At 40.4% G+C, this 27,285-nt stretch overlaps 1 protein-coding gene across 1 annotated transcript; it reads right to left on the bottom strand.

Annotated features, from left to right (window-relative positions):
• Nucleotides 1–431: 431 nt before the first annotated feature.
• Nucleotides 432–27,026, bottom strand: Akr1d1 (aldo-keto reductase family 1 member D1). Its single transcript, XM_085683966.2, has 9 exons — nucleotides 26,840–27,026; nucleotides 23,460–23,624; nucleotides 20,306–20,422; nucleotides 13,648–13,725; nucleotides 8,935–9,057; nucleotides 8,712–8,821; nucleotides 7,713–7,878; nucleotides 4,445–4,527; nucleotides 432–1,933 (listed from the first exon to the last, which is right to left on the bottom strand). The coding sequence occupies exons 1-9, from the start codon at nucleotides 26,993–26,995 to the stop codon at nucleotides 1,891–1,893; spliced, it is 1,041 nt and encodes a 346-aa protein (XP_085540092.1). The 5' UTR covers nucleotides 26,996–27,026; the 3' UTR covers nucleotides 432–1,890.
• Between the last annotated feature and the right edge of the window lie 259 nt (nucleotides 27,027–27,285).

Here is a 27,285-nt window from a genome sequence, read left to right as displayed (position 1 = left end):
TGCTAACTATTTGTGGTAAGGGACCCCTGAGTCTATGCTCAGATTCCATAACTATTAATTACAGTAAGGTACAGAATTTAAGAATGCAGTCATACTCATGGCTATAGCTAATGACAATGCCAGGATATATAGGTTACAATTAGCCAAAGTGCAAGAAGCACAGGCCAGAGACTGTGTGGGAAATCAGGCACAGGTTTCTATTGTTTTCTTCCAGTAGACTTTCATAGATATTGCTTAATTGCCTCATGCAATTATGTATGACAATTTATCTACAATACTAACAACCAGAGAAATCCACCCAAGCTTTGAGATCCAGGAGTCTTGGTCTGATTAGCCACTTAGACACAGTAAAAACTCAATCACAGGCCCTTTTCGATTTACTTTGATGAAGATGCTTCCTTCAAAACCTTAGAAACAGAACAGAGATCATGTAATAGGGCAAATCATCATACTTTATTAGTTCTGGTAAATAAAATATTTTCCACAGAACATCATTGTTGACATTGACATTGAGAAAAGTGATTCATGTAACCACATTTTAACTAATAATTTGTCAAAAATGTTTCTCTTTGGACCATTGTTATTGGAAGAATATGATATTTGAAGAATTCTATCACCCATTGAAAGTGATCTAATATAAACAAATATACTATATTTTTCTAGTTAAATTAAAAATTTGTATAGTTGTAATTATTTAATTTCTTCTCAAAAATTTACATATAATAAAATTATGCATGTTCTTTTAGAACTTTCAACTTTATCAAAATTCAGAGAGCTACCCCAATATATTCTTAAGCCCTTGTATAGGCAATTTTTAAAGACCATATCTTCTAGTATTTCTTAAATCCTTCTTTAAAAATTCATTCATTTAAAATCACCATCTTTAGGCCATTTTATGACATAAAAAGCTTGATTTGTATACGTTGGTTGTTTCTAGCCACTTTACATGATGGTTTTCTTGATGAGTGTGGGCAAGAATGATTTATAGTAGAGTACAGTATGACTTCCCAGTCATGTGGTGGCTCAGGCCCTTAAAAATGTAATAGAGACCAGGGGTTCATAATTAAAGTCCAGTATTGGATGCACAGCATGTCTGTGGGCAGCCTGGACTACATGAAACCTAGTCTCAACTCCCTACAACCGTGAACTAGAAAGAATTTAAGAAAGAACCAGTACTTTCTATCCTTCAAGCATAGTAAAAGCTGAATGGGCATACTAGGTGGAAACAAATGAGAAAAAGAACCATTATGGCTTTGTTGATCATGCCCACTTCCACCCTCACCAGAGTCTCCAACATGCCAGGTAAGCATTCCAGTAGAGTCCAACAGCCCTTGCCCAACTTGCTATATGTTTTTTCTTTAAGACTTTTCTAGACTTCTAGTTTTCTCTCTACTCAAGGTACATTAATCATTATTTGCGTGTGGATTTCTGTCTTGGGTGTGTCATCTTGAAACCAATGACCAAAACCTTCAGTAGGTCAACGTCATGGTCAGCACCTGGAAGCATGCCAGATACAAACTTCTTTGTTGTCCTGCTAAAGGCTAAGCAATACAGACTTCCTATGATAGTTTCATATTCTTGAGTCAGAATTTGTTCTTATATGCCACTTTTGAAGTAAAGTTTAATGTTTTCCATCAAAAACCTAGAATACATTGATCTAGAAATATTAGAAAAGCATTTTCAAAGAACTATTTAGACAGATTTAAATCTTTTTTTTCTTCTTCATCACAGCCTATTTGAGTTCATACTACACAAAAGTTAAGCATGGCATGTTTTACTCAACTTCATCTGAAGATAGCAAGACCCCATTTATTTCCATATTTGGAGAGGATTACCCAGCTCAGGATCCTGAATGAGGGGGGAAAAACTCTTTTGAAGAACTGTCCTTGTTCAGTATTCATCATAAAATGGGTATTCAGGATGGTTCTTCCACCTGCCAAGACAATCCCCCAAGAGGAAGACAATTTACTCTAATGGTGACACAGCTGGGTTGTCAACATTCTTTGAGAGGGTCATTCTCTTCCCCCTTCTGTTTCTTGTCATTTACCTTTTGTTCCCTGTGTTTCCTTCTCATCTCCCCTTAAGGCAACACCTTACCATGATGTGAATATGCACCCAGTAGGCCAGGAAAGGTTAGTTGCAGCCACATTATTTCACCAGAACAAAGCAAGATGGGAGTCTTGCCTGCCTAACTGCACTTAAATTCTAAGTCTTAGTATTTGTAATAATGATGATGATGGACATATCTCATACTGTTTGTAATAATGAACATGATGATGATGATGATGATGATGACCCTACCTCTTCAATAACAAAGGCGAGAATGCCTATAACAGTCAGGAGTATGTGTATTTCTGTCATGGAACATAGCCAAGATTTAGCTCTCTGCAATTACCATAAAAATATAAAACAAACAGGGCTCTTCAATATCAGAGTTCAACAAAATATCATCAGGGAAAAATCATAGCCAAGGACCTCTCAAAGACACATTTTTCAAAAAGTTAATGGAGCTTAATCTTGTACCACTTTGTTGATTTTCTGTTTCTCTGCCAAAATGAGTCATATTCCCCCATAGTATTGCTGAAACTGGTATTAACTATTTCAAATGTGAATCAAACAATGTTGTTAGTAAAAGAATATTCAGCCCATATTATTTATTATCTCTTCTGAACTTAATGATATCTTTAAGTAGACTAACATTTCTTCAAGAGTTATTGATTAACTTATAGCTTAGTTTCCAGCAAACTGTTATGTGCATTTGTGTTTTCTTATTGTGTTTTGAAGCTGGGTGGTATCTTTATATACTAAGCAGTGTTCTCCCTTGGAAATTCACATTAAGGAGTTGTTTTATCACAGTCATTCAAAAAATCAATACCAGGCCATCCAGAATACTTTCTGACTTATGATAAGTAGTGAGATCAATTGTATTCCAACTCTATGCATTATCTTAATGGGTGCTAAGGAGAAGACCAAATAAAGAAAGTGACAGCCAATATGATTTGAGAAATCAGAAGGAGTAATGGGAAGTGATGAGGAACCAAAAAAAAAATGTGTGCATACATATACACATTTGACTATCTGTGTAAGCCACACCAGCTTTAGTTTAAAAGACCTACAATGTTTAGGTAACAGAGGGTTACTTTGGTGTCTTGGCTGAGCTTGACAACATTGCTACATGGTGTGCAAAAATCTCATAGATAAGGTAGCTAATAGGCATAGCTTAGATAGCTAAGTCATTTTTAAAAGACTTATTTTATAATTTTTTATGTGTATGGGTGTTTTTGCTTCATCTATGCCTATGTACCATGTGCATGCCTAGTTCCTGGTGAAGCCAGAAGAGGGTATCAGAATCCTGAGAAATGGAGTCACAGATGATTATAAGCCACTGCGTGGATGCTGGGAATTGAGCCCAGGTCCTCTGGAAGAGCAACCAGTACTCTTAGCCACTGAGCCATCTCTCCAGCCCCTATTTATTTATGCATTTATTTTTGAAGACAGGGTCTTCAGTATGTAGCCCTGACTGGCCTGAAATTCATTAGGTAGTCCCAGCTAGCCTTGAACTCACAGAGATCCCCCTGCTTCTGCCTCCCGAGGGCTGAGATTTAAGGTATGTACCATCACACTCAGCTTATTCACTTAGTTTTATTTATGTGTATGTGTGTGTGTAAGTTTATGTGTACCATATGCATGTAGGTACCTTTGCAGGTCAGGAGAGGGATTTGGATCTCTTGGAACTGAAGTTATTGGTGATTGTGAGCTGCCTGCTAAGGGTGCTGAGAACTGAACCCAGGTTCTCAGAAGGGCAGTAAGTGTTCTTAACCATTAACCCATCTTTCCAACCCCAAAGTCCTAAATCTTACAGTCAAGAGAGTATTTGACTAAAACTCTAGGTTTGGGCTCACAACCTGATATTCCTTCTACATTATATTAATGGGCCTGTTCCCAGAAGTTTTTAAAAATAAATTTTCTCCAATTTGGGTATAGCTTTGATTTTTTGTTAAAAGTAAACAATGTTCTTTCAGAATTTGTGTTGTGGCTGTAGCAGGTGTAGCATGAAGGGTTAATTCTCCTTGTCTCCACGTCATGCCTTACCTAAATCCAGGTATGTCTACTATTCAGAACACGCTGCTTATCCCTCACCCTAGTGATCTGTGGGCATGGGCGAGGATGCACAGGAGCCTTATGGGTAATCGCGTGACAAGGGCGAGGATGCACAGGAACCTTATGGGTAATCGCGTGACAAGGGCGAGGATGCACAGGAACCTTATGGGTAATCGCGTGACAAGGGCGAGGATGCACAGGAGCCTTATGGGTAATCGCGTGACAAGGGCGAGGATGCACAGGAGCCTTATGGGTAATCGCGTGACAAGGGCGAGGATGCACAGGAGCCTTATGGGTAATCGCGTGACAAGCACTACCTGAGCAGCAGTCCCAGGACACTTACATGAGCAGCTCCACAAAGCGGACATTTTTATTCAAGGCTTCAATGTCCTTCATTTCTTCTTCAGTGAGAGAAAAGTCAAAGATCTGAAACAGCAGAAAGAGAAGACAGGACACTTGTGAAGATGAATCAAGTTTGGAACCAGGGAGTGAAAACAGCAAGGGTGCCCCTCAGGTGGGGCTCTCTGTAGGAGGACCAGCGCCTCTGAAACCGTCGAGAGCTGAACTCCTGTACATGCGCACATGCGGTGCAGCAGAGCGGAGGATGGTGGGACGGCTTGGCCTTCTGCTCTGATCGTTGTCTTGGAGGCCGCTCTGCTTGGGATCACTAAGACTGACTGAACAGTATGCGTTTAAAACACCTATTGTTCCATGTGTGAAGAATTCTGATTTTTTTTCACATAAACTATTGAATGTTTTTTATTCTAGACTATTGCCATCTCACAAACAGAAAAAGTATTTCCTAGTATTTAAATTAGCTTACCTTTTAATAATAATAATAATAATAATAATTTTTTTGAGACTGTATCTTGCTTTGCAGTTCAAGCTGGTTAGGGGCTTGCTAGGTCTCTCAGGCTGGCCTCTACCTCACAATCCTTCTGCTTCAGCCTCCTGAGTGTGGGGATCATGGGGTCCTCCATTATTTCAGCTTCTCTCATCATTTTAATCAGTTCTTTTCAGTTTCTGTCACAATCATTTCCTTTTTTCTCACACTTATTTAGTGTGTGTATGTATATATGTCGGTATGCATGTGTCATGGTTCACATGTGGAGGTCAGAAGATAACTTGCAGAAATTGGTTCTCTCCTTCCACCATGTGGCCTCTGGGGACTGGACTTAGGTTGTCAGTCATTATTTATTTCTTTATTTCTTTATTTTGGTTAAGACAGGATTTCTCAATGAAGCCCTGGCTGTCCTCAGAAATTCACTTGGCTTTTTTTTTTCCTTTCTTTTCTTTTTTTTTTTTTTTAGTTTTAGTTTTTTGAGACAGTTTCTTTCTTGACTATCCTGGAACTCACCCTGTAGACCTTGAACTGGCCTTGAACCATAAACTAGAGTTCCACCTGCCTATGCCTCTCAAGTGCTGGGACTAAAGATGTGCACCACCACTGCCTGGCATTTTTTCCTAGATGCATACTTTGCTTATATTCTCATCTTATACTCATTCTATATTAGCATTTAATATTTTATTTTCACTTCAATTTTTAATATTTAATCTGCTTACAACCTGTAAGTTTTAATTGTATGTAAATCTATGCTCTGTAAATAGATACTGTAAGATAATAGACATATATGGAATGAAAAGGGGGAGGTTCGTCTTCACTCACCACCCAACATCAGTTCTTTTTCCAGGTACTAAACATGTTAGGATAAAATGCAGCCTATAAACGTAACATAACTACCTTCATTATACATTACTGGTCCTTGTGATCTGTTCTATGGTTACCTCATGCTTATTCATCTACTTTTTACAGAATATATTAAGTACACTTACTTAATTGCTCCTTCATAGAACAATTCCACGTATTCTTTTCAGAGAATTCCTTTCTTTGATTATTTATTATCCAAATACTGAAGTTCATAAAATAATAGAAGGAATTAAAAGATTGAGTTCCAGGGGGTTGGAGAGATTATTCAGTGTTTTTTTTTTTTGAGCACTTGTTGCTCTTGCAGAGGATCCAGGTTCTAGTCCCAGTTCCCACATGGTTGCTCACAACCACCCATAATTCCAATTCTAGGGGATATGACAGCCTCTTCTGGCCTCTGCAGGCACCAGGCATGTACATAGTGCAATACATACATACATGCATACATACATACATATAGAAAAAACCTGATACATATAAATAGAATGAAAAACTTAAAAGTTGAATTACAAAAACCCAGTCCCAACAAACTATTAGCTCAAAAGGAGTCTTTCCATAGATTTTTTTCCTGCTCACAACAGGCCAATCTCTACTCCATAGCTCTACCATGAATCCTAGTAACAGATGGAAGCAGGCCTTGTAAGGACACAGATTTCATGACATCAATAATGAGAGAAGATCTGAAGATTTATTTTAATTGTGGGCACAACATTTCCCAAATAAGGACAAGGACTAGTTTAAAATTCTATAATGGCACACACACACACACACACACACACACACACACACACACACACACGTATATACACATGCACCCCCCCACCCCCCCACACATATGGAAAGAACAGCCAAGATTAAAATTCCCCTTCAGATGAAATTTATTCTCTTTAAGATCATTCAATAAAAGTCCCTATGAAATATAGGATTCTGTGCTGTATGTGACATAAATTTGTCAAATATCTCTTTAAAAGCCAGCACTGATTCCATTTCTTCTAGGATTTGGTGCATGTAGGCAACTGGAACTTACATTTTGCTGCGGATCAAATAAGTCCATGTATTTTTATAAACTTCGGTTTTTAACTTCAAGAGAAAGTTCCAAATTCTCCCTTCCTATGTTGTTTCTAACAATTTTCCTTGTTCAATGTGGTCTTTTTTCTTTTTAATTTCATGGCACAAATTATCTTATGTGAACGGAGACATCATACTATGAAATTAAATTCTTAACTGCCAGGTAACCATGTCTATAATCTCAGAACTTATAAGGTGAAAGCGAAAGGATCAGGAGTTCAAAACCATCCTTAGGTAGATAGAGGTTTGAGGTCAGCAGGGACTGCATGTAACCCTATCAAAAACAGAAACCGACAAATCAAACCCTTGCCATTGTTCTTGAAGCCTGCATGTCATAGAGATTCCCATCAGAGTAAATGTTCCCAGAAGGAGAGAATGCCAATGGGAAGAAATGGGTCTGAAATCTCTCACCCCACGAGGACCGAGAACGAAGTACCGGAGTTACTCACGCAGAAGTCCCCCGTGACCCCGAGAAAAGCTGCCTCATACATCTACCGGGGATAATCCCAGTTTTAATGGGTCTAAGGTAATAGGGGCAGTGAGCTGAGAGCAGATTTCCCTTTTAAGAGGCTGATGGAAAACAGAAAGAGAGCACTGGAAATGGCCAGAGAAAATGAGTCTACATTGGCTTCAAGTTTCCAACATCAGAAGTCTGTGTGTTGATAGGAGTTAGGCAGACAGAGAGGTGTTTGATGTGATGGACACCCAGAAGGGGGAAAGGTGAGACAGATGACTTGAAGAAGCTACTAGATGTAGGTCATCACACTTTCTAGAACATTCTCCAGGAGCGAGAGCACACACTGCCACCTTCCCACATTTCCAAAGGTCATTCTCTTACCTGAAAGTTTTCTTTCATCCTTTTGAAATTAAAGCTTTTGGGAATGACAACCACCCCTCGCTGGATGTTGAAACGTAACGCAATTTGAGCTGCTGTCTTATTGTACTTTTTCCCCAGTGAGTTTAAGAGCTCGTCGTTTAACAAGGATGGAGATGATACATTCACCCTTGGAAAACAAAACAGATATGAGGCTAGAGTTCGTCAGTCACCCTACTGTTGTCCCCAGTCACTTGGTCACCGCCAGGACACTCAAGTCACCCGTAGTGAATTTCTCTTGGTGTAAGGAATTATGGAATGAAGAGTGGCGTTTAGCATGAGAAGATCAGGAAAGGCAGGTGTTCTGATGCAGAGGACAAATAATGTACATACATACATATACATATATATGTATGTATATATATACATACATGTGTGTGTGCACACGCACACCAAGCTCTCTTTCTTCATATGTATATATATATATATATATATATACATATACACATACATATATGTGCGTGTGCACACACACACACCAAGCTCTCTTTCTTCATATGTGTGGATGTGGGATCAAGAGTTTTACAGGAAGCTTGGTCTGAAGCAGACACAGAGGGAAAGGCAAAAAGGCTGAAGTAGAAGAAAGTAGCTCAACTCTTGCTATCAGGGTAGACATTTTCCTAAAGCTCCTTGGATTCCCTCAAAGGCCTTGCCACTGTGTACTGAATTCAACAACTTACACATTTTCAGAACACAGTCACAGAAACTCTGTCTAACGACACTTCACCATTTACTGAGTTTCTTACAGATCAGGCAGCAACTGGAAACGCCATACATTTAATACGGTCAACGGGTAACCTTTCAGTGAGGAAGGGATCATGAGTTTTTATAATCTTGCCTTGAAAAAGGCCATTTCTTGACGATCCCACAACCAGAGTCCTTCTGATTAGCTAATTTCCTCTGGTTGTGTGTCCTATCCACATAGAAGGAAAGACTCCTTGAAGAGAATATAGCATTGCTTACCACATCGGATTCCGGCAGGTCCCCAAAGGGCTATATGCGACAATAACAATGTCATGCTGCCGGCAAAATTTCAAGAGTTTTGGTTGGGTGAAATAGGGGTGGCACTCCACCTGTGTGGTTCCATTATAGAGGAGAGAACAAAATTAAAGCCTATAATCAAATGTAGTTATTAAAAATTCTATCAGGTGCCTCTCCCCACACAGTGAAAGCTGATTTGCTGTACCTGGTTGGTGACTGGCTTGTACTTCAGACCTGGCTTGTTCAAGATGAGCTCCAGCTGCCTGCGGTTAAAATTAGATACCCCAAGGGATTTCACCAAGCCAGCATCCTTGCAAGCTTCCAAGGCCTGTAGGGTAATGGCAAAAGTCAACAATGGTGCTCTCAGGAAGGGAGAAGGAATGTACACAGTGCACAACCACCACTCTCAAAGAGATACATATAAACACTCAAGCAAAAGACAGTGCATTTTGACAAATTCTAATATATGCACATGCTAGTGAAATATTTACCCTACACATTTCTAAACATCTTCAGTGGAATGCCAATAGATGCTTTACATCTGGCTACACAGGACAGGGAAAACCATAACAACCCAATTTATGGCAGGTGTCAATTCCTGTGGTGTCACTTTACCACCAGGTTGTGTTCAAGCTAGTTGAGTGACATCCCTGATCCTGGAACTAGAAAGAGATTTGCAAAGTCAGAGTTTGCAAGCTGGTGTGAGCTAGTTTCAGCACACCCTTGGCAAGGCAATCCCTCCCGCATCAAGGTGCCGTACCCTCCTATTCCAACTTGGACATCACATTTTATGGATCAACTTTATATATGCACAAATATATGTTCAGCTTCCTCATCATGTCTACTCCCTTTCTTTATTCTAAGTTCTTTGGGGCATTATAAATATTTGTATTTCCATATAAATTTTGCGATAGTTTTTTTTTTATTTCAGTGAGTGTTTTTCACAAGGATTGTACTGAGTCTGTAGATGAATTTGGAGAGAGTTAACATCAAAATACATTGACTATTAAGGAGATGTGTTATATTTCTCCACTCATTTAGATCTTTGATTTCTTTTAGTTTTACACTATAGTTTTTAATGTTGAAAGTTTATGGATGTTTTTATCAAATTTCTGTATAAATATTTAATATCACCTTTTCAAAGATCCAATTTCTAATTGCACGAGGCTAGTATATGGATTGCATATAGTTGGTTTATTTCCTTTTTGGCTTATGAATTATTTATGTGGGTTTCTCTGTTCCTAAATATTTGATGTTTTCTCAGGCATCTTTTTGTTCTTGGTTTCAGCTTTCATCCCAGCTTAATAAGATCACACAGTTTGCATAACTGGGATACTTAACAACACAGAAATGCTTTGTGGATGAGAAAACTGATCATTGTGTCATTTTCCACTGGGTCTAGAAAGGTGGTGTTCTGTTTTGTGTATGTTTTGTGTTCCTTTTTTAAAAAAAGACTTATTTGTACCAGGCTACCAGAGGGGGGGGCACCAACCTAAACCATGACATGGAGACTTATTGTTAGTTATAAATGTTTGGCTTAATTTAGGCTTGTTTCTGGCTATCTCTTTTAACTTGTTAACCTGTTTCTCTTTATCTACCCTTTGCCTTGGGGCTTTTAAATTTCTTTCCTTCTGTATGTCTTACTTTCATTGCTTCTCATGTTTTCTGGCTGGAGGCTGCCTGGTTTTTTGCCCTGGTATGTCCTGCTCCTTCTCCCATGTTCTCTTCTCCTTCTTATCTTCTTTTCACGCAAGTCTAGATTTCTTCTCCTACTTATTCTCTCTTTCTCTCTCTCCCACTCTCTCTCCCTCTCCCTCCATCCCTCCCCCCCCTCTCTCAGCTCCGCCTATCTTTCTCCGGTCTAGGATTGGTCATTCAGCTTTTTATTAGACCAATCAGATTCCTTAGGCAGGCAAGGTGAAGCTGCAACATACAGCAACATATCTTTACAAAATTAAGCAAATGCAACATAAACAAATGTAACACATTGTTTACACAGTTAAAGCAGGATTCTGTAGCAGAAACAAATGTATCTGATCTTTGTTCAGTTAAAATAATATTTCACAATACTTACTCATTTTAATTGATGAGTGTATATATATATATGTATATATATATACATACATACATATATATATATATATATATATATATATGTTTGAGTATTGCATGTGTGCAGTGCCACAGAGGCCAGAAGAGAACATCAGACCTTCTAGAACAGGAGTTATAGACAGTCGTTAGGAGCCATGTGGGTGCTGGTGTCCAAACCTGGGTCCTCAGCAAGAGGAACAAGTGCTCTTAATCACTGAGCCATCTCTCCTGTTTCTCTGCTGTATTTTGGTAGAGTGTTCTGTGAGTGTAAGTTATGTCAAAGTTTGTGCACGAATCTCATAAATTCTACAGATTTTATGTGTAGTTGTTGTCTTAATTAGTAAGAGGCTTTGAAATCTTTAATCATAAACATGGATGGCCCTTTTCCTCTTTTATGTTGTTCAACTGTAGGCATCATGCCTAAACTTATTTTTAGAAGTTGAAATAGCCACCCAAATTTCTTTGGATTAAAGTTAACTTGATATATTTTTTTCCTACGGTTTTTGTATATTGACATACTTCTGTCTTTTTACTGAAAATTGGGTTTTATATACACATCTATCTATCTACATATGTATATGTACACACACATACACATATACACTATGTAATGGGGCTTGAATTTTTGCATTTGGCAAACTCTATCTTTTCATTGAGGAGCTTACACTACACATATACTATGATTATTGATATCACTAAGATTTCCAGATGGGCATTTACTTTTTCTTTTCATCTGTTTATTTCCCTTTTTTTCCTGCCTTCTTTTCAACTGATTACTTTTTATTATTCTAGTTTTTCTTTTTACTGCTGTATTTACTATATTCTGAAAGGTTTAATTTTTTTCTATCTAAGTATTTTTCTTGATATTCTGAAATCTCATTATAACCATTGTGGGAAATATGAAAGAAATGTATTGCCTTTTTTATTAGAGGGTTAAGTAAGACACGGGAAACACTATTTTTAAAGACAACCGTAAAAATATCATTTAGCAAAACTCTCTTCCCAGGTCAGCATTTTCCTGAAATCAAAATATGTGTTCAAGGTTACATTCTGGGTAAGGTTGCATTCTGCTTATCAATTGTTTCCTAAGATTTAAATCAGCAAATACCATAAAAGTGTGAGGCTGAAGGGGGCTGGAGAGATGGCTCAGAGGCTAAGAGAACTGACTGCTGTTCTGGAGGTCCTGAGTTCAATTCCCAGCAACCACACGATGGTTCACACCCATCTATAATGAGATCTGGTGCCCAGAACACTATATACATAATAAATAAATTTTAAAAAAGTGTGAGGCTGGGCCTGACCAAGTCCATCAGATGAGGTACAGGACCCTTTGGGTTGGGGATGAAGCTGGTATGACTGCTTCCTTGGCTTAACACCAGCACACCCCTCTGCAGAAGGAAAATTTTCTGCATTGCTGAATATCTCAGATTATGTGGCCGCTTTCTTGAGAACCCAAACCCATTCCCAGCACCATGCAGGCACAGGCTTCTTTCTTCCTCTTTTGTACACTATGACCTGATACTCAGGTTTTTTTTAATCTTCAAATACTGCCATTTTATCTACTTCCTCTTAGCCAGGAATTTCAATTTTATTCTTTCTATTGCTTAACCTTTCCTTTCATATTGAAGTATTTTTCTGTCCCCCCCCCCTTTTTCATACTAGGGGATTTCCTCATGCTGATACTTAAATTTTATACTCTTTCTAATTATTGGCTGTTTTTTTTATCATATATTCTCATTTTTCTTAGTGTGTTTTAAAATGTTTCCTTGTTAGTGTTTTTACTTGTTTGCTTCCATGATATTCATGTAGCTGATTTTTCTTTTTAATGTCTTTTGACACAAAGCTTCTTGGTTCTCTGTTCCGTTTATCTTGGGATTTATCACTGAGGTAAGTTTTCTTCTGATGCAATCATCTTGCTACTTTTGGGTAAGGAACTCATTTCTTTCCCCTGGCAGTCTCTTAGGAAGGAGTGCCAGACGCCCAAGCTCATCACAATAAAGTCAGTATTTGGCCATTTGGATATAGGCTCCAGGTATCAAAAACCCTCTAGATAGCTGTGTGGTTTAGACCCTTAGGGGAAGTAGACAAGATCTTTACTCATCCTCTCTCTCTTGGCAGGTGGGGGCGGGTGAGGTGCTGGTGGGGGCAGGTGAGGTGCTGGTGGGGGAGGGTGAGGTGCTGGTGGAGGAAATGCTTGCTTCAGCACTTCTGCACTAACCCATCCCCACAGTGCATTCCTTCCCTATATGCGTTCACAATAATTTTCTTATGTTCCTCTATTTCTTCACTCCTGGACTCCCAGGGAAAGAGCCAGTAGCTGGTCCAGAAATGGAAATGGGCTATTTTGAGTTCATTTATTTTAGATATCACATTAATTTTTAAAAGTCGGTTTTAAGCTAGTGCGCTATACCATTTTGCTTTAAAGTGCTATTTTAGTAGAACACAGTCTCTGTATTTCTTTTTCCATTTCTGGAAATTACTGTATTCAAGAAGAAAAATTTAGAACTTTTCTCCACTAACGGTGGCTGGCATGGCTCAGTGGATGAAGGCACTTGTTGCCAGGCCTACATTCTCTAGGACACATATGGTCCCAGAAAATATGCCTTGACCTCCATGGCATATGTGTCCTAGAACACACACACACCACATACCACACACACCACACACACACAGGGCACCTACAGGTGGAGGTTTATATCAGCATGTGGCTAGAAATTCTGTCTTATTATCGAATGTAAAGCCTTTAGCTATCTGGGCTTGTGCAGCACTGATAGAAATCTTAAGTAAAAATGTAGGCCTTTTACAACAGATGCCCACATGAACTCACCTCCCAAGTGGCACACAGATCTGTTTTGTGGTATAACCATTGACCGTTTTCATCTTTAGGATAAAACTCCTTTCCCGGCTGTAAAATGCAAAAATATTTATTAATATCTAAAAATTAAAAAAAGATAATTTAAGAGGTTGTCAGCATGCCAATATACTGTGGTCCTGCAAATCAAGCTTACCAATTTATATACTTTACTAAGAAATGTTATATGTCTATATAATGTTGTGATATCATATAGAACATATGTATATTTGCAGAAAATTATATACATAGTATGCATTATGATATCTTATTAATAACATGATATATAGCTATTCAGTCACAGAATATGATATTTTATAATTGTGGGGGGTTCATGAGAGTGCTACAGCAAGCAGGGAAATGATCCAGGTGAGGTAAGAATGAAACTCAGTTCAACCTTGGCCAGTGCTAAGACAAATTTCTTGGAGTCTGACACCAGCCATATTTAATCACAGAACAATTTTAGAAAAAAATTTCCTGGTGACAATTAACTCAGTTCAAAGTTGCAATAAACTTAAGAAATGTTTACACTGAAACTCTTTACGAAAAACGTCTGACTTCTTCTATAAAGATGAATTCTGTTGATTCAGAAGCAATGCTCAATATTTAGGGGGGAAAGGTCTGGGATAAATAAAACATAAATTCTGGGGATACAGGTGAAGTTCAGCTCTATGGATAGCAAAGGATCACCAGGCTGTAGATGACATCCTTCCCCAGCATGCCAGGAGGAAGACAGGTAAGCATCTCCTTCCCTGAAGAGATGAGTCTGCATTCAGAGCCTTTCCTAGATTCTCCAGTGCTTACTGGTGTGTGCAAGGACCTCTTGCCCTTGGCATATAATTAGTATAATGTAGCTAATACAGTCTCTCTTTTTGGGGCTCCCTAGGTAGTCTCATTTGTCCAATGCACTTGGCACATTACTTCCGAAGATAGAATAATTTCCCAATCTTTGACAGTAACCATGTGTGCTATTGAGGAAAGAATGGTTGTTGAGCCTGAGGAGGTTCAGTGTCAGTGTTCTGACAATCTATTCTATCTGAAGTTTAAGGTAACAAGGTTCTTAATCTCTGAAGAAAACCCAATCAGGATGAAGAGAGAGGAGAAATGTAACTGGAGGTTTCTCTCTTGCCCACCTGTTTCCAAATAACCATTCTGAGGCTTAATAATAATTACAAATTGTTTGGCCTATTAACTCAGGTTTATTATTATCTAGCTCTTACATCTTAAATTAATTCATTTCTATTCTGAATTTTACCAAAAAACTCATGGTTGTTACCTTACATCTTGGTTCCCTGGCAGCTGCTGGTGTCTCCCTGACTCTGTCTCTTTTCTCCCTGTCTTTCTGTTTGGATTTCCTGCTTGGCTCCATTCTGCCTGGCTATTGGCCAAGTCAGTTTCTTTATTAACCAATGGTAATAAGACATATTAACAGCATAGAGAATGGCATCATCTCCCCCTTTTTTGTCTAATTAAAAAGGAAGGTTTTAACTTTAACATAGTAAAATCACATATAACAAAAACAGTTATCAAGCAAGAATTACAGTAATAATATTTAGTCTATTTGTGTTCGACAAAATTAAAGAAAATATTCTATCATCTATTTATATTTGTATTTTTAACTATACATTCCATTTTAAATGAGCTGCAAAAATGTAATACCTTAAACAAGAGTAGAAATATGTATAATAAAATTGACCTTAAATTTGTATCAGTAAGTCAAAATCCATACCAATATAAAGTATTTTGAAATTAACAGTTGTTTTTTGGATTAAAATAGATTTAATAATCTACATTTTTCACCATTTCTATATTGTATCCCCCTTTTATCTTTAGAAAGAGATTGAATATGACCATTAGTCATTTATAACTAACCCCTTTAAATGAAAACAAATATTTATAAAAATATTTTGGGAATTTGGGTGTAGTTTTCTGTACTACTTTCTGCGGATTGGAGGTACTAGTAATCTTATGGAGATCCTGAGAAAATTTAGAATTATGGTTAAATCTTGTCTGTAGTAGTCAGTAAGGCTACATAGTTTCAGCCAGTTGCCTTGATGTTCTGGATGTTGGATCACCTGGGCCATCACTCACATTGAGGTCTCTCAGGGGGTCTTGCTAGATCAAATGATAATAGCCTGGAAGGAATCCACAGCTTCTCACCTTCTGTGGAAGCAAAAGCAAAATATCTTTTCCAAAGAAACACATCCTTAGACTCAAATTTTGAAATCAAGCTACCTTTATGTTGGTTTATCTTAGCAGACCCCACAATCCAAATGCCTCTCTGCAGTTAGTTCATTAACAATAAAAATTCAAAGAAAACACAATAGTGTACATAATCCAGACTCTGTGTATTTTCCATTTTATGTGGCTTATTATAATTTTTGTTGCTTTATTTTTTAAAGACCTCATCTTATTTAAATCATTTTTTAATCTATGACTGTCTCTATCCCTTCTCCTCTCTTTCTCTCTCAAGCCTACAGATACTTTTTAAAAACACACAATGGCCTGTTTAGAGTTTTATTTTTGTCTAAATCTAGCTGTATTATATAGTTGTATTTATTTTTTGGCCAGAAGAGATTTTAAAATGTTAAGTACGTATGGCTAGGACCAATGCTGTGGCTTTGACTGTTGACTCCACCCCACTTGGCTTTCTAACATGGTGGAGGTATGTTCACCATGAGCTCTGGTAGCTAAGAAAAGTATAATTCTCTGTAGAAGATCTGCCAAGACCAGACCAGTCAACACTCTGACATGGATGGAGGAAGATTCCCAAGTCCCTACCAGTAGATAAAGAGCTATTGGAAGACAATGGCAACTGAGGGAGGAGAACCAGCTTTTTGTTTGTTTGTTTGTTTGTTTAGTGATGAGCTCACAATTCTAAGTGGTCATCCCAAAACTCATGCAAGTAAGGGCAGTAATAATTAGACTCAGTAGGTTTTACACACACACACACACACACACACACACACACACACAGAAATGTATGTACACATGAATGAATATATATATATATATTGCCTGCACACACAGAGAAATGTATTTGTATACAAATGTATACACACACACACACACACATTGTCTGCACACACACATATGAATGATGAGATCTTGAATTTAGAATGCATAGATTGGGGATATGGGTGGAGTTAGAGGTAAAAATAATGCAACTATAGTGTACTCATATATGAAATCCTCTAAACAAAAGAATTTAATACACTAAAAAAGAAAGATGGAAAAGCTGGCTAAAACAACTGCTAGGTCCTCGGCACAAGTAAGACTCCAGCCCCCACCAGCCTGCCAGTGGCTCTGTTTTTTTTTTATCTTAAAATGACTTGTTGTTGTTGTTGTTTTGAAATAGGATTTCTCTGTGTAGTCCTGTTTGTTCTGAAACTCCTTCTGCAGACCAGGTTGGCCTTGAACTCAAAGATCTGCCTGTCTCTTTCTGGAGTACTAGGATTAAAGATGTGTATCACCACCAACTTGATTAATTACATTTTTTAATTAAAAAATTGTGTGCTTGTATGTGTGTGTGTGTGTGTGTGTGTGTACCTAATCCATGGCATTTCTGTGAAGATCAGAGGACAGTGTGGGAATTTACTCTTCCCTTCTACCCTGTGGATCCAAGGGATCAGGCCTGGCAGCAGGTACATACACAGCGATTTCACCTTGGGCTTCTCAGCCTCCATTTTTCAGAGACAGCAAACTTTTGTTCACTTTAACCACTCAATCTTAGATATTGTCATAACCACACAAAACATTTGGAGAAGGGGATGAAGCCACTGCACAATACTCATTTTATTCTTCAATTTGTTCCTAAATTCTTCCTTCTAGCATCTTGCTTTATAAGGCGTTCTTTGGTAAAAAAACCACTTTACCTATTGTTGTGACTTGAGACTTGGGAGAATTACTGGGACAGCAGTGGCTTTGTTGGCCTTTTAAACAACCCTCTGTGGAGTGCTCTCAAAAAGATAAATGCATTCATTCGCGGTTAGGCGTTTAAGACGAACACCAAAATGAGCTTTTGCTAAAGCTGAGTTTTCTGCTTTTGGATACAATGGAAGATGGCAGAAGGTCAAAGACGAGCCTTGTGGCATTCGCAAAGTCAGTGCCGCCCAAGACAGGGAGATTAAGAAACAGCGGGAAGTTAAATTGGTAGAGGGCATCACTAAATGGCAGTGGCTGACTCAGCGAGTCCCTCCTTCCCATTCGGAGTTCTCAAGAATAATTGCAAAATGTAGAGAGACTGCAGCAGCCTGAGATCAGGAGGAACATTCTGGAATAACTTGGACCATGATCTTGTGCAGTTCTTCTGAAACCAGAGTGTCCTTTGAGGTTTTAGCTCAGCTTGGCTTATTGTCCCTGGGGCATAAAACGCAGCATCTTGAAGTTTCCCAGCTGCATTTGTGCCTATAGCAGGCTTGTGCAAATTGAGCGCGCCAAGTTTGTTTGACCCCTCTGCACCAACGTGCTTGATCACGCGTAAACCAGAGGCTCACAGGCTGGAGGTTTGGCAGGATGTACGCTTGCCCCTGATTGGACCTGATGGCAAATGCAATGAATTGTGGGTTTTTCTTCTTAAGCCACTGCAAATTGTGGTTCTGGGACATTTCCCAGGAACCTGGGTATGGACCTGGCCAGACCCCATCTACCTGGCCAGTATTTAAATACAGCTTGCTTCAAATTTGCTTTAAACTATGGTGGTGAGATTAACAGTTGGTGTGTTAAATAAACAGTGAGCTTACAGGTGAAGAAAGTTGCAGAAAGAACTATACTTGAACTAGAGGAATAAATGACATCTTGATAGTCTTGTGTTTGGCTTCACAAATCTGACCCCTCTTTAGGTTTTCTCTTGTTGGAGGGGACAGGAGGTAAGAATTTTTTTATTGTATATAATATTTTGCTTGTGATGTGTGAATACATTTTTATGGCCATAGGGTTATACAATGGATATTTCTAGGTACTGATTAAAGCAAAGTGTAGAGCACAACATTATTCTGATGGAAAACTACCACAGTTCTGACCTGGGCCCTCTGCATCTGGGTGATGGCTGTGTGGCTTGGTCTGTTTTGGGGCTCCTGGCAGCAGGGCTGGGGTCTGTCCCTGGTGAATGAGTTGGCTACAGTGAGATGCCTTGTTCAGCCGTGATACAGAGAGGGAGAGTTTGGTCCTGTCTCAACTTGTTGTGCTATGCTTTGTTGATTCTCATGGTAGGTCTTATCTGAATAGAGCCAGAGGAGGAGTGTATGGGGGTGGTGAGAGGGGAGCAGGGGGAAAGAAATCTGTGGTTGGTGTGTAAAATAATTTTTTAAAAAAATCATTAAAAATATTATGTAAAATAAAAAACATGTATAATAGAAACTGCACTGAGTTAAGTGGTGCGGACCACATGGTGACCACTGCTGCTTGACAGGGTTCCGGTACTTCTACATTGCAGACCACAGTTCTCCAGGACCTTATTACTTTAATTTTACTGATTCTCACCATGTCTTATGGGAGTTCCCTTCTGCCTTTTCCTCTGGGAGATTTTGTGTGGGCTTTGAAGGATGAAAATGTGTAAAATGTCAGCCTCTTTAAACAAAATAGTTTTTTGAAAAAAAACAAAACAAAACAACCCTCCCACCATGGACCCATGTAGCACAATGACTGTGCACATAGGAATTCCATGGTGCCCTCCTGATTACACCAGGAACAGGAAAGTTAGAGATTTATTGATTGGATACACCTGACCTTAAGAATTAAAGGTCCATAGTCCAGATCCAGAGTCTGAGGCCATTGACAGCAAGAGGTTAGTTAGTAAGTGTAGGGAAATCAGAATGGTGCTGTAAAATGGGAAAAGAGTGAGCCATCGGGACCTTCCCTTTTGGGGAGCTTCTGAGGGGAGCAGACCCATATAGTAAGACTAAATCACAAAGGGACACATTAGGGAACAGCTCAGTCTTTATGTGGTATGTCCCTTGAGGAATGAAAATTGCTCTTAAATTGTAGTTGAGTGTCTGGTCCCCAGAAGTCCTTTCCCAAAGTCAGGCATTTGGATGAGGGCCTTTGTTCCCTCGGGAGCTTGAGGACAGTTCCTGCTTGCTAAAGGGAGTCGTTTTCCTCATCTCTGGCAGGAGGAACCTATGGCTCTTCCACTGGTGTAAGAGGGCGCTTGGTGGATTTACCGCACCTTTGAGAACTATGGCATTTAGATGCTTGCTAAACTTATTAGGTCTGTCTCAGAAAGAATGCCGTAACGAAGTCAGTGGCTGTTAATGATTTCTCCCTGAATCATTGAGCCTGTTTTCAGTCTTGCCTGTGGCTAAACTATTGAGAATAAAAGGTAAAGCTTTATTTCTACAAACGCAGTCATCCTGAGTCACCGTCAGAGTATGCCACTTGTGTCCCCCACCCCTGCCCCAACACCACCACCCTTGGCTAGCTGCACACCTCCTCTTTAGGACCCGAACCCAGCTGGTGAGGGTCTCTGGCAGTTAAGAAACTTGGGCCCAAACCTGTTAGCATTATTTCTTGGGGTTGTGTCAGGCAAGACGGGCATCCTCCCATCTACGGTCGCAAATGCGGTAGCATTCTGTGCTCCTGAAGAAAGAGCAATAAGGAATAGCGCTCGAAGCTGGAGGTCGGTACCCGAGCTTACCTTAAAGGCCATGGGTATCTCAATGATATAAAGGTCCACGTAGTCCAGCTTGAGGGTCTTTAGCGTCCTTTCCAGGGCCGGGCGGACCATTTCTGGGGTGTGATCTGTAGCCCACAGCTGGAAAGAAAATTAAGGAGGACAATGAGATAATATCTACATACGTCCACCTTCTCATAGCGAATCCTTCACATACGTGTCATCTGCTCCTCTCACATCCGAACACAGGCAGAGCTGATGAGACTTTTGACACCCCTGCGACAATCCTCTGGTCTTCAGTCCCACGCGGTCTCACACCCCAGGGCAATCCTGCCAGTTCTTGCTAAGGCTTCACTCCACACCCAAAGTGTTAGATGCTGGATGCAGAAGGTCAGGTTTTCACGCCAGAGAGGAAAACACAGAGACACAGAGCGGTGACCATATATGTTAGTACGTTTTCTGGGAGCCTAAATTTTGCTCCAAGGCTTTTCTGTGGAAGGGTGGGGGAGAGGATTGACTTTTTAAAACCCTATCTGTGACAGGAAATAAAATTGGCAAGTTAGGCTCCCAGTTTCATTCTTGTCTTGAAAGCAAAGAGAAAAAAAAACAGACATAATGGTACACACTTGTAATGTCAGCTACTTGGGAGGCTGTGGCAAAAGGGTACAGAGTGAGTTCTAGACCAGACTAGACAATTTGGCAAGACTTTGTCCCAAACTCAAGGTTAAAGAAGAGTTAGTTGGTCAGGGGGAGGGTCAGGAGAATGGGCTGGTGAGGTAGTTCAGTGAGTATAGGGCTTGACATACAAGTATGAGGACCCGAATTCAAGCTAGTCTTGGCGGCACATGCACAAAGGCTATGCATAATCACAGCGCTGGAGAGGCAGAGGTAAGTAGATTCTGTGGCTTGCTGGAAGCCAGCCTCACCTCATCAGTGGTCCCCAGGTCTCAGTAAGACCCTATCTCAAAAAACAAGATGGGTGACTGTTGGGGAATGACCGCTGAAGTTGGCTTCTGGCATGCGCATACACACACCACACACACATGCACATACACCCACATATACATAGACACATACACACACCACTTACAAGGTGAGGAGTGTAGCTTGGTGAGTCGGTGACCGCCTTGCATGTACAAGGCCCTGGGTTCAAACCCTAGTGATGGTGGGGAGGGAGCATAGGATAGAAAAAAGTAAAGGGGAGAGAGAATAGTAGAAAAATGCTTCTGTTACTACTGCAGGGTCCACTGGCATCACCATCCCATCCAAGTGAAATCCCGTTTTCCATTTTAATTCACTTTTCCTTTTCTTTCTGTGATGTTGGGGATTGAACCCAGGGCCTCATGCACGCTAGGTAAATACTCTACCACTGAGCTAGAGCCTAATTCCTTTTTAATTATGGATATGAAGGCTTGTTAAGTTGTAGTGCCTGAGGATCAGAAAAGTAAAACAGCCACACTGGCCAGCCTTATAGACCAGTCAGAAATAACACACACCTTTAATCCCAGCAGCCACACTAGCTTGCCATAGAAACCAGGCAGTAATGATGCACACCTTTAATTCTAGAACTAGAGAGGATTATAAAACGGGAGAAGACAGCTCTCAGTTTCAGTCTCATTCTGAGATTCTTCGAGGCAGGATGACCATTTCGTACTGAGGTAGAGTTAAGAGCCAGTGGCTGACTGCTTTGCTTTTCTGCCCTTCAGGTTTAAGCCCATTTTCCCTCTCTGAGCTTTATTAATCATGCTTCATTAAGTTATTTAGGCTGTCTTTGAACTCTACCTGCAGTCCAGGCAGGCATTGAGCTATCATCCTCCTGCCTCAGCTTCTTGAATAGATGAAACTATTTAACCTTTTAACATTCTTTTGTTCAACAAAGATGTAAAATGTTAGTTTTTGGCTAGGTACCATTTAAGTGCTTTGTAAATGCTAATTCATAAGTTTATGAAATGCTTGGCTTTATTATTCCCACCCTAAAGAAGGAAACCAAGGTCTGGAATTGCTAAAACTTCACAGCTGGGCCAAGCAGCTCATTGTTCTGTATATTCTCTTGCATTATGTTGCAGTAGCGAATGCTTTCTGACCCGGGCAGTTGTTTTTGTCACTATTCTATTGCTGAGAAGAGACACCATGACCAAGACAACTCTTATAAGAGAAAGCATTTGGTTGGAGGCTGGCTTACAGTTTCATCATCATGGCATGTAGGCAGACAAGACACTGGAGCAGAAGCTGAGAGCTTTACATGATCTACAGGCAGTAAGCATACAGACTACTAGACTTAGCTTGGGCTTTTGAAACCTCAAAGCTCACCCCTAGTGGCACATCCCCTTCAACAAGTACACCCCTTCTTCAACAAGGCTACACCTCCTAATCCTTCCAAAAAGTTTACCAACTGGGGAATAAACATGCAAGCGTAGGAGCCTAGGGGGTCATTCTTATCCAAACCGCAACAAAAACCAAGAGTGTGCATTCACCCTCCACCACACACTGCCCTTGGGTGTTGACTGAGCTGCAGTGGAAACAGATCATAACGGACCAAGGCTGTGGTCCTATCTTATTTGTACAAATAAAGTTTGCCTAAAGATCAGAGGGTGGAGTTAGCCAATAGCTAACCATAGAGGTCTGGAGGTCTGTGCAGACAGACAGGAAGTGGGTGATATGGCTGGGCAGAGAAAGGAAGTGATAAGGCAGGAGGAAACAGGAATTCAGTCTCTTTTTCAGATGAGAAGTTGAGAGGTAAGGTGGTTGTGCTTTGGTTCCTTTGACTCTGATCTCTCAGCATTTTCTCCAATATCTGACTCTGAGCTTTTATTATTAAAGCCTATTAGAACTCGTGCTACACAAAGTGACCAGCCTTTCCATGAACCCAGTTACACATGGTCTTTCTGTTCACTTATGGTTATATTTCAGCATGCATGCTTTCTTAGGCTTAACTGATGTGCATGCATACACAGGTATGTTTTTCAGCAAATTAAAGGATTTCAAAGGATAACTTGCCCATTTTCTCCTCCCCCTTTCCCCACTTCTTTTCCTCCTCTTCTTCTTTCTTTTATTGTGTTCCAATATTTGAGATAATGTCTAGGTTCTGTGCATGCTAGAGGAGGGGCTATTCTACTGAGCTGCATCCCCCCAACCCTATGCCATGTTCACCATATCTACATAGAAAGAAATGACTCACCTTTCCACAGTAGAAAATCTCTTCCCTCGTTACTTTTCCTTCTGCTATCTTTTCTCGGATGGCCTCACCAACTTCATGTTCATTGTGGTAGATGAAGGCCCCATCAAGGTGTCGGTACCCCTCATCAATGGCCATTTTCACCGCCTTATAGGTCTCCCTAGGAACCTTATGTGATAAAGAGGAGAAGTGGAGGGAAAAGAGAAATGGATTTTAAGTTCTTGTTAAAAAGGACATCCCATAATACATTGTGTTATAGCCCACATAACAGTTCTGTACTGTCGTGACTGGAAGATCACGGAGCTAAAATAAAACTGTAGAGGACTGCCTCCTTCAGCACTCCATCTATCCACTCCAGATGGCCCTTCACATTGTAGCTTCAGAAACATGATTTGATCGGTATCACTAAAACAGTGTGCAGAGTCTGAGGTCTGGACATAAAACGATGTGGGCTCCCATCTCAGTTCAGGGACTCGGCAGCCTTCAACTGGGGCAATGTGTTCAATCTCCCTATGTTTTCTATTGGTCAGAGGGCCTAACTGGCATTGACTTTGTAATGTGAGGATTACATTAGAAAGTGCATGTAGTATGAAGCATGGTCAGAGCTCCTGGCACATAGTTAAGTGTCTGGAGCACTTTTAGCTATTATTTTTTAAACTCTATTTATCAGAAGTCCTGAGTTCAATTCCCAGCAACCACTTGGTGGCTAGCAACCATAACAGGCGCTGAGGCCCTGTTCTGTCATGCAGACATACATGCAAATAAAGTCCTCATATGCATAAATAAACTATTCATATTTCCATACCCTCCCACAAATGTTTTCATTAGATTAGTAAGTGCTATTTGACTGTGCACCATATACTAGACATTATCAGGAGACGCTAGAGTTGAACAAGCAATGGTCTTTTCTAATGAATGTCTCAGGCAGGTGAGAAAGATTGCAGGGTGTTATAGCACTTGTGATAAGTGCTATAGAGTGGAGAACAAGGGGCTGGTGTGAACACATGTGTAAGTCATGTAATAAGAAGGAAGAGGGATCCTTTGATCTCCTTTGACTTGAGCCTTAAACATTTGTAGAGGTGGCTGGGAGACGGCTCAACTGATAAACAGTATGCCATGCTAGCATGAGGGCCTGAGCTTGGATGCCTATCCTTCACGTAAAAGCCATGCGTAATGGGGTGAGTCTGTATCCCTATTGCTGGGTTGAATAAAAGAGACGGGCACATAGATCTTTGAAACTCACTGGTCTACCAACGTAGCAGCTGGTGAGCTCTAGGTTCAGTGGGAGACACTGTCTCAAAAAATATGGTGGAGAGCAGTTGAAAAAGGCACCCAATGTCAGTCCCTGGCCTCCACACACAGTTAAACACGTGTGTGCAGTGACACACCTGTGCACATCCACTCACACATACACACTAGTTCAGTAGGAGACAAATGAGCAAGTCCAAAGACAGGGCGGTGCAGATAGAGAAAGAGAGGGTAGTGTATTCAAAGGTATTGAGATGAGAAAGTTACTATGAAACTCAGATCATATTTCTTGTTTTTGGTCTGTATGTGTATGAATGTGATATATATGTATATGTGTGTGTGTGTGTGTGTGTGTGTGTGTGTGTGTGTGTGTGTGTGTATGCAAGTACACTCACCTGTGGATGAGTGTATGAAGGCCAGGGATCAATTTCAGGTATACTCTGTGGTGCAATTGCGGAAGACAGAGGACAACCTGTGGGATTCAGCTCTCTCCTTCCACCATATTGGTCCCAGGATTTGAACTCACGTTATCAGGCTTGACAGCAAATCCCTTTACCCACTGAGCCAAATTCGCTAGCCTCATACTCTTCTACTATTTTTAATAGTTTGGTTTGGTTTGGAGACAAGGTCTTTCGTTGAATTTGAGTTCTACGTTTTGTCTAGATTGGCTAGCCAGTGAGGCGTTGGGAATCTGCCTGTCTTGTTCCAACAGCACTGGGGTGAGGGACACATACCACCATGCTTGGCTTTTTATGTGGGTGCCAGGGATCAGAAATCATGTCTGTGAAGCAGGCCCTTACCCGTCTGGCCATCTCCTCAGTCTGGGATCATGCTTTGCTCGTAGGGAGAATGGTAATAGCTGGTTGGCTAAGTGACGAATCAGCTAACGTACAAAGGCTTGGAGTGCAGGGTAAGGAATGTGGAATTTGTGATTGACAGGGCACGCGAGGGTGACATGAGCTCACATGGGCTTCAGAAAGACCCCAGTGCTGCTTCTCTGACACCGTCACTTTGTGTCTGCTTCCCAGTCGCCATGAAGTGGCCAGTTTGGCTCCATCATGAACATCACCTTGGCAGTCTGCATTACCACGTGATCAAAGTGACTCAGATAAGCAATGTCAGCCCCAAACCTCAATGAGGGAAGGATTATTCTATTAGATCCTTTTCTGGGCAGTGATTTTGATTCTTCTCCTTTCTGAGTCTTCAGCTATTGGATCAGGCTCTACCTTTGCTGCTTCTGCAGTTGGTAAGGAGTCTATGTTTTCTCTTGGAGTTTAAATGCCCACAGAGCAAGACAATTTTCTTCACACTAGAAGTTTCTGTAGACTCGTGCATATGGGTGACCCTGGCTGGCGGCCTGCAGGCCACATCTGGGATGAGAGCGACTGTGAATGCATCTCTACACAAACTCGCAAACGTTATTTTCAGTCCTTTAAAGCATGAACTCTGTGGCTGATGACACTGTGTTGCAGTTCAAAGAGCTTGGTGACGCCTGCATGGCAGGTAGTCCTTAGACACTTGCTTGATTGCTCAACAAAGTTTTGGATAAAAATTAAAAGGAGTTTATAAATCATACACTCACAAATTCCATACCCCTCATTTCACTCCAGTTAGCCTTCTGCTGACTTTCAAGAAAAAAAAGAAAAACAAATCGATTTCTGTAATTGAACAATGTTAAGCCACAAATTGATAGAGTTCAACTTTTGATTTAAAGTCCACTCAGGTAAACAGTAGTCACTGATAGTAATCATTGGATCTTGCTTTTATTATTATACATACATGCACACACACACACACACACACACCCCATACCATACACACACCACGCATACACACACATACACACACCCCATACCACACATATACACACACCACACACACACACACCATACACAGACACCACACACACACAAAACCCACACCACACATATACATACACACACCATACACACAACCTACACCATACATACACACACCATATACACACACCCCACACCACACATACACACAATCCCCCCACACAACCCATACCACACGTACACCACAAATATACATACACACACCCCACACACACACCCCCACACTACACACACACACACAAACACACACACACACACATGTAAGTATGTACATACCGGTCTAGGATCTGAGTAGGTACCAAGGCCAATGACAGGAATACTGTTCCCATCACTTAGAGGTATTCGATGGTTTGTAGCACTGAGGTTCATTGTGGAGAAAGGAGTGGAAGCTTCGAGTTTCTGGTAGCAATTCTGAACAGGACAGAGACACATTATTTGAAAATATATCCTAGGACCTATTGCATAAAAGAACTGAGTACTAGGAGGAGGAGCTCGGCAGGGAAAGAAGAAAAATAAATAGATTTCCCAATACCCCCACCCCTCCCTCAAGGCTTCTCTGGAGATTGGAAGCAGTGCTGTTTCTTTGAACTTCATCAGGGGCTTGAGATAGTAAACATGTTGATGGGCTATGCTTAGTGTTCTGAAAAGAAAACATATCTATCTAGCGTCTGTCAGGAAGCTATTCTACTCCCTGGCTCCCAAAGGCTTAGAAACATATCCTA

The sequence above is a fragment of the Myodes glareolus genome, chromosome 25, assembly GCF_982192425.1.
Source record: "Myodes glareolus chromosome 25, mMyoGla1.1, whole genome shotgun sequence".
Lineage (NCBI taxonomy): Eukaryota > Metazoa > Chordata > Mammalia > Rodentia > Cricetidae > Myodes > Myodes glareolus.
Note: the sequence above shows the minus strand (reverse complement) of the source record. Positions and strands in the feature narration are given on the sequence as shown.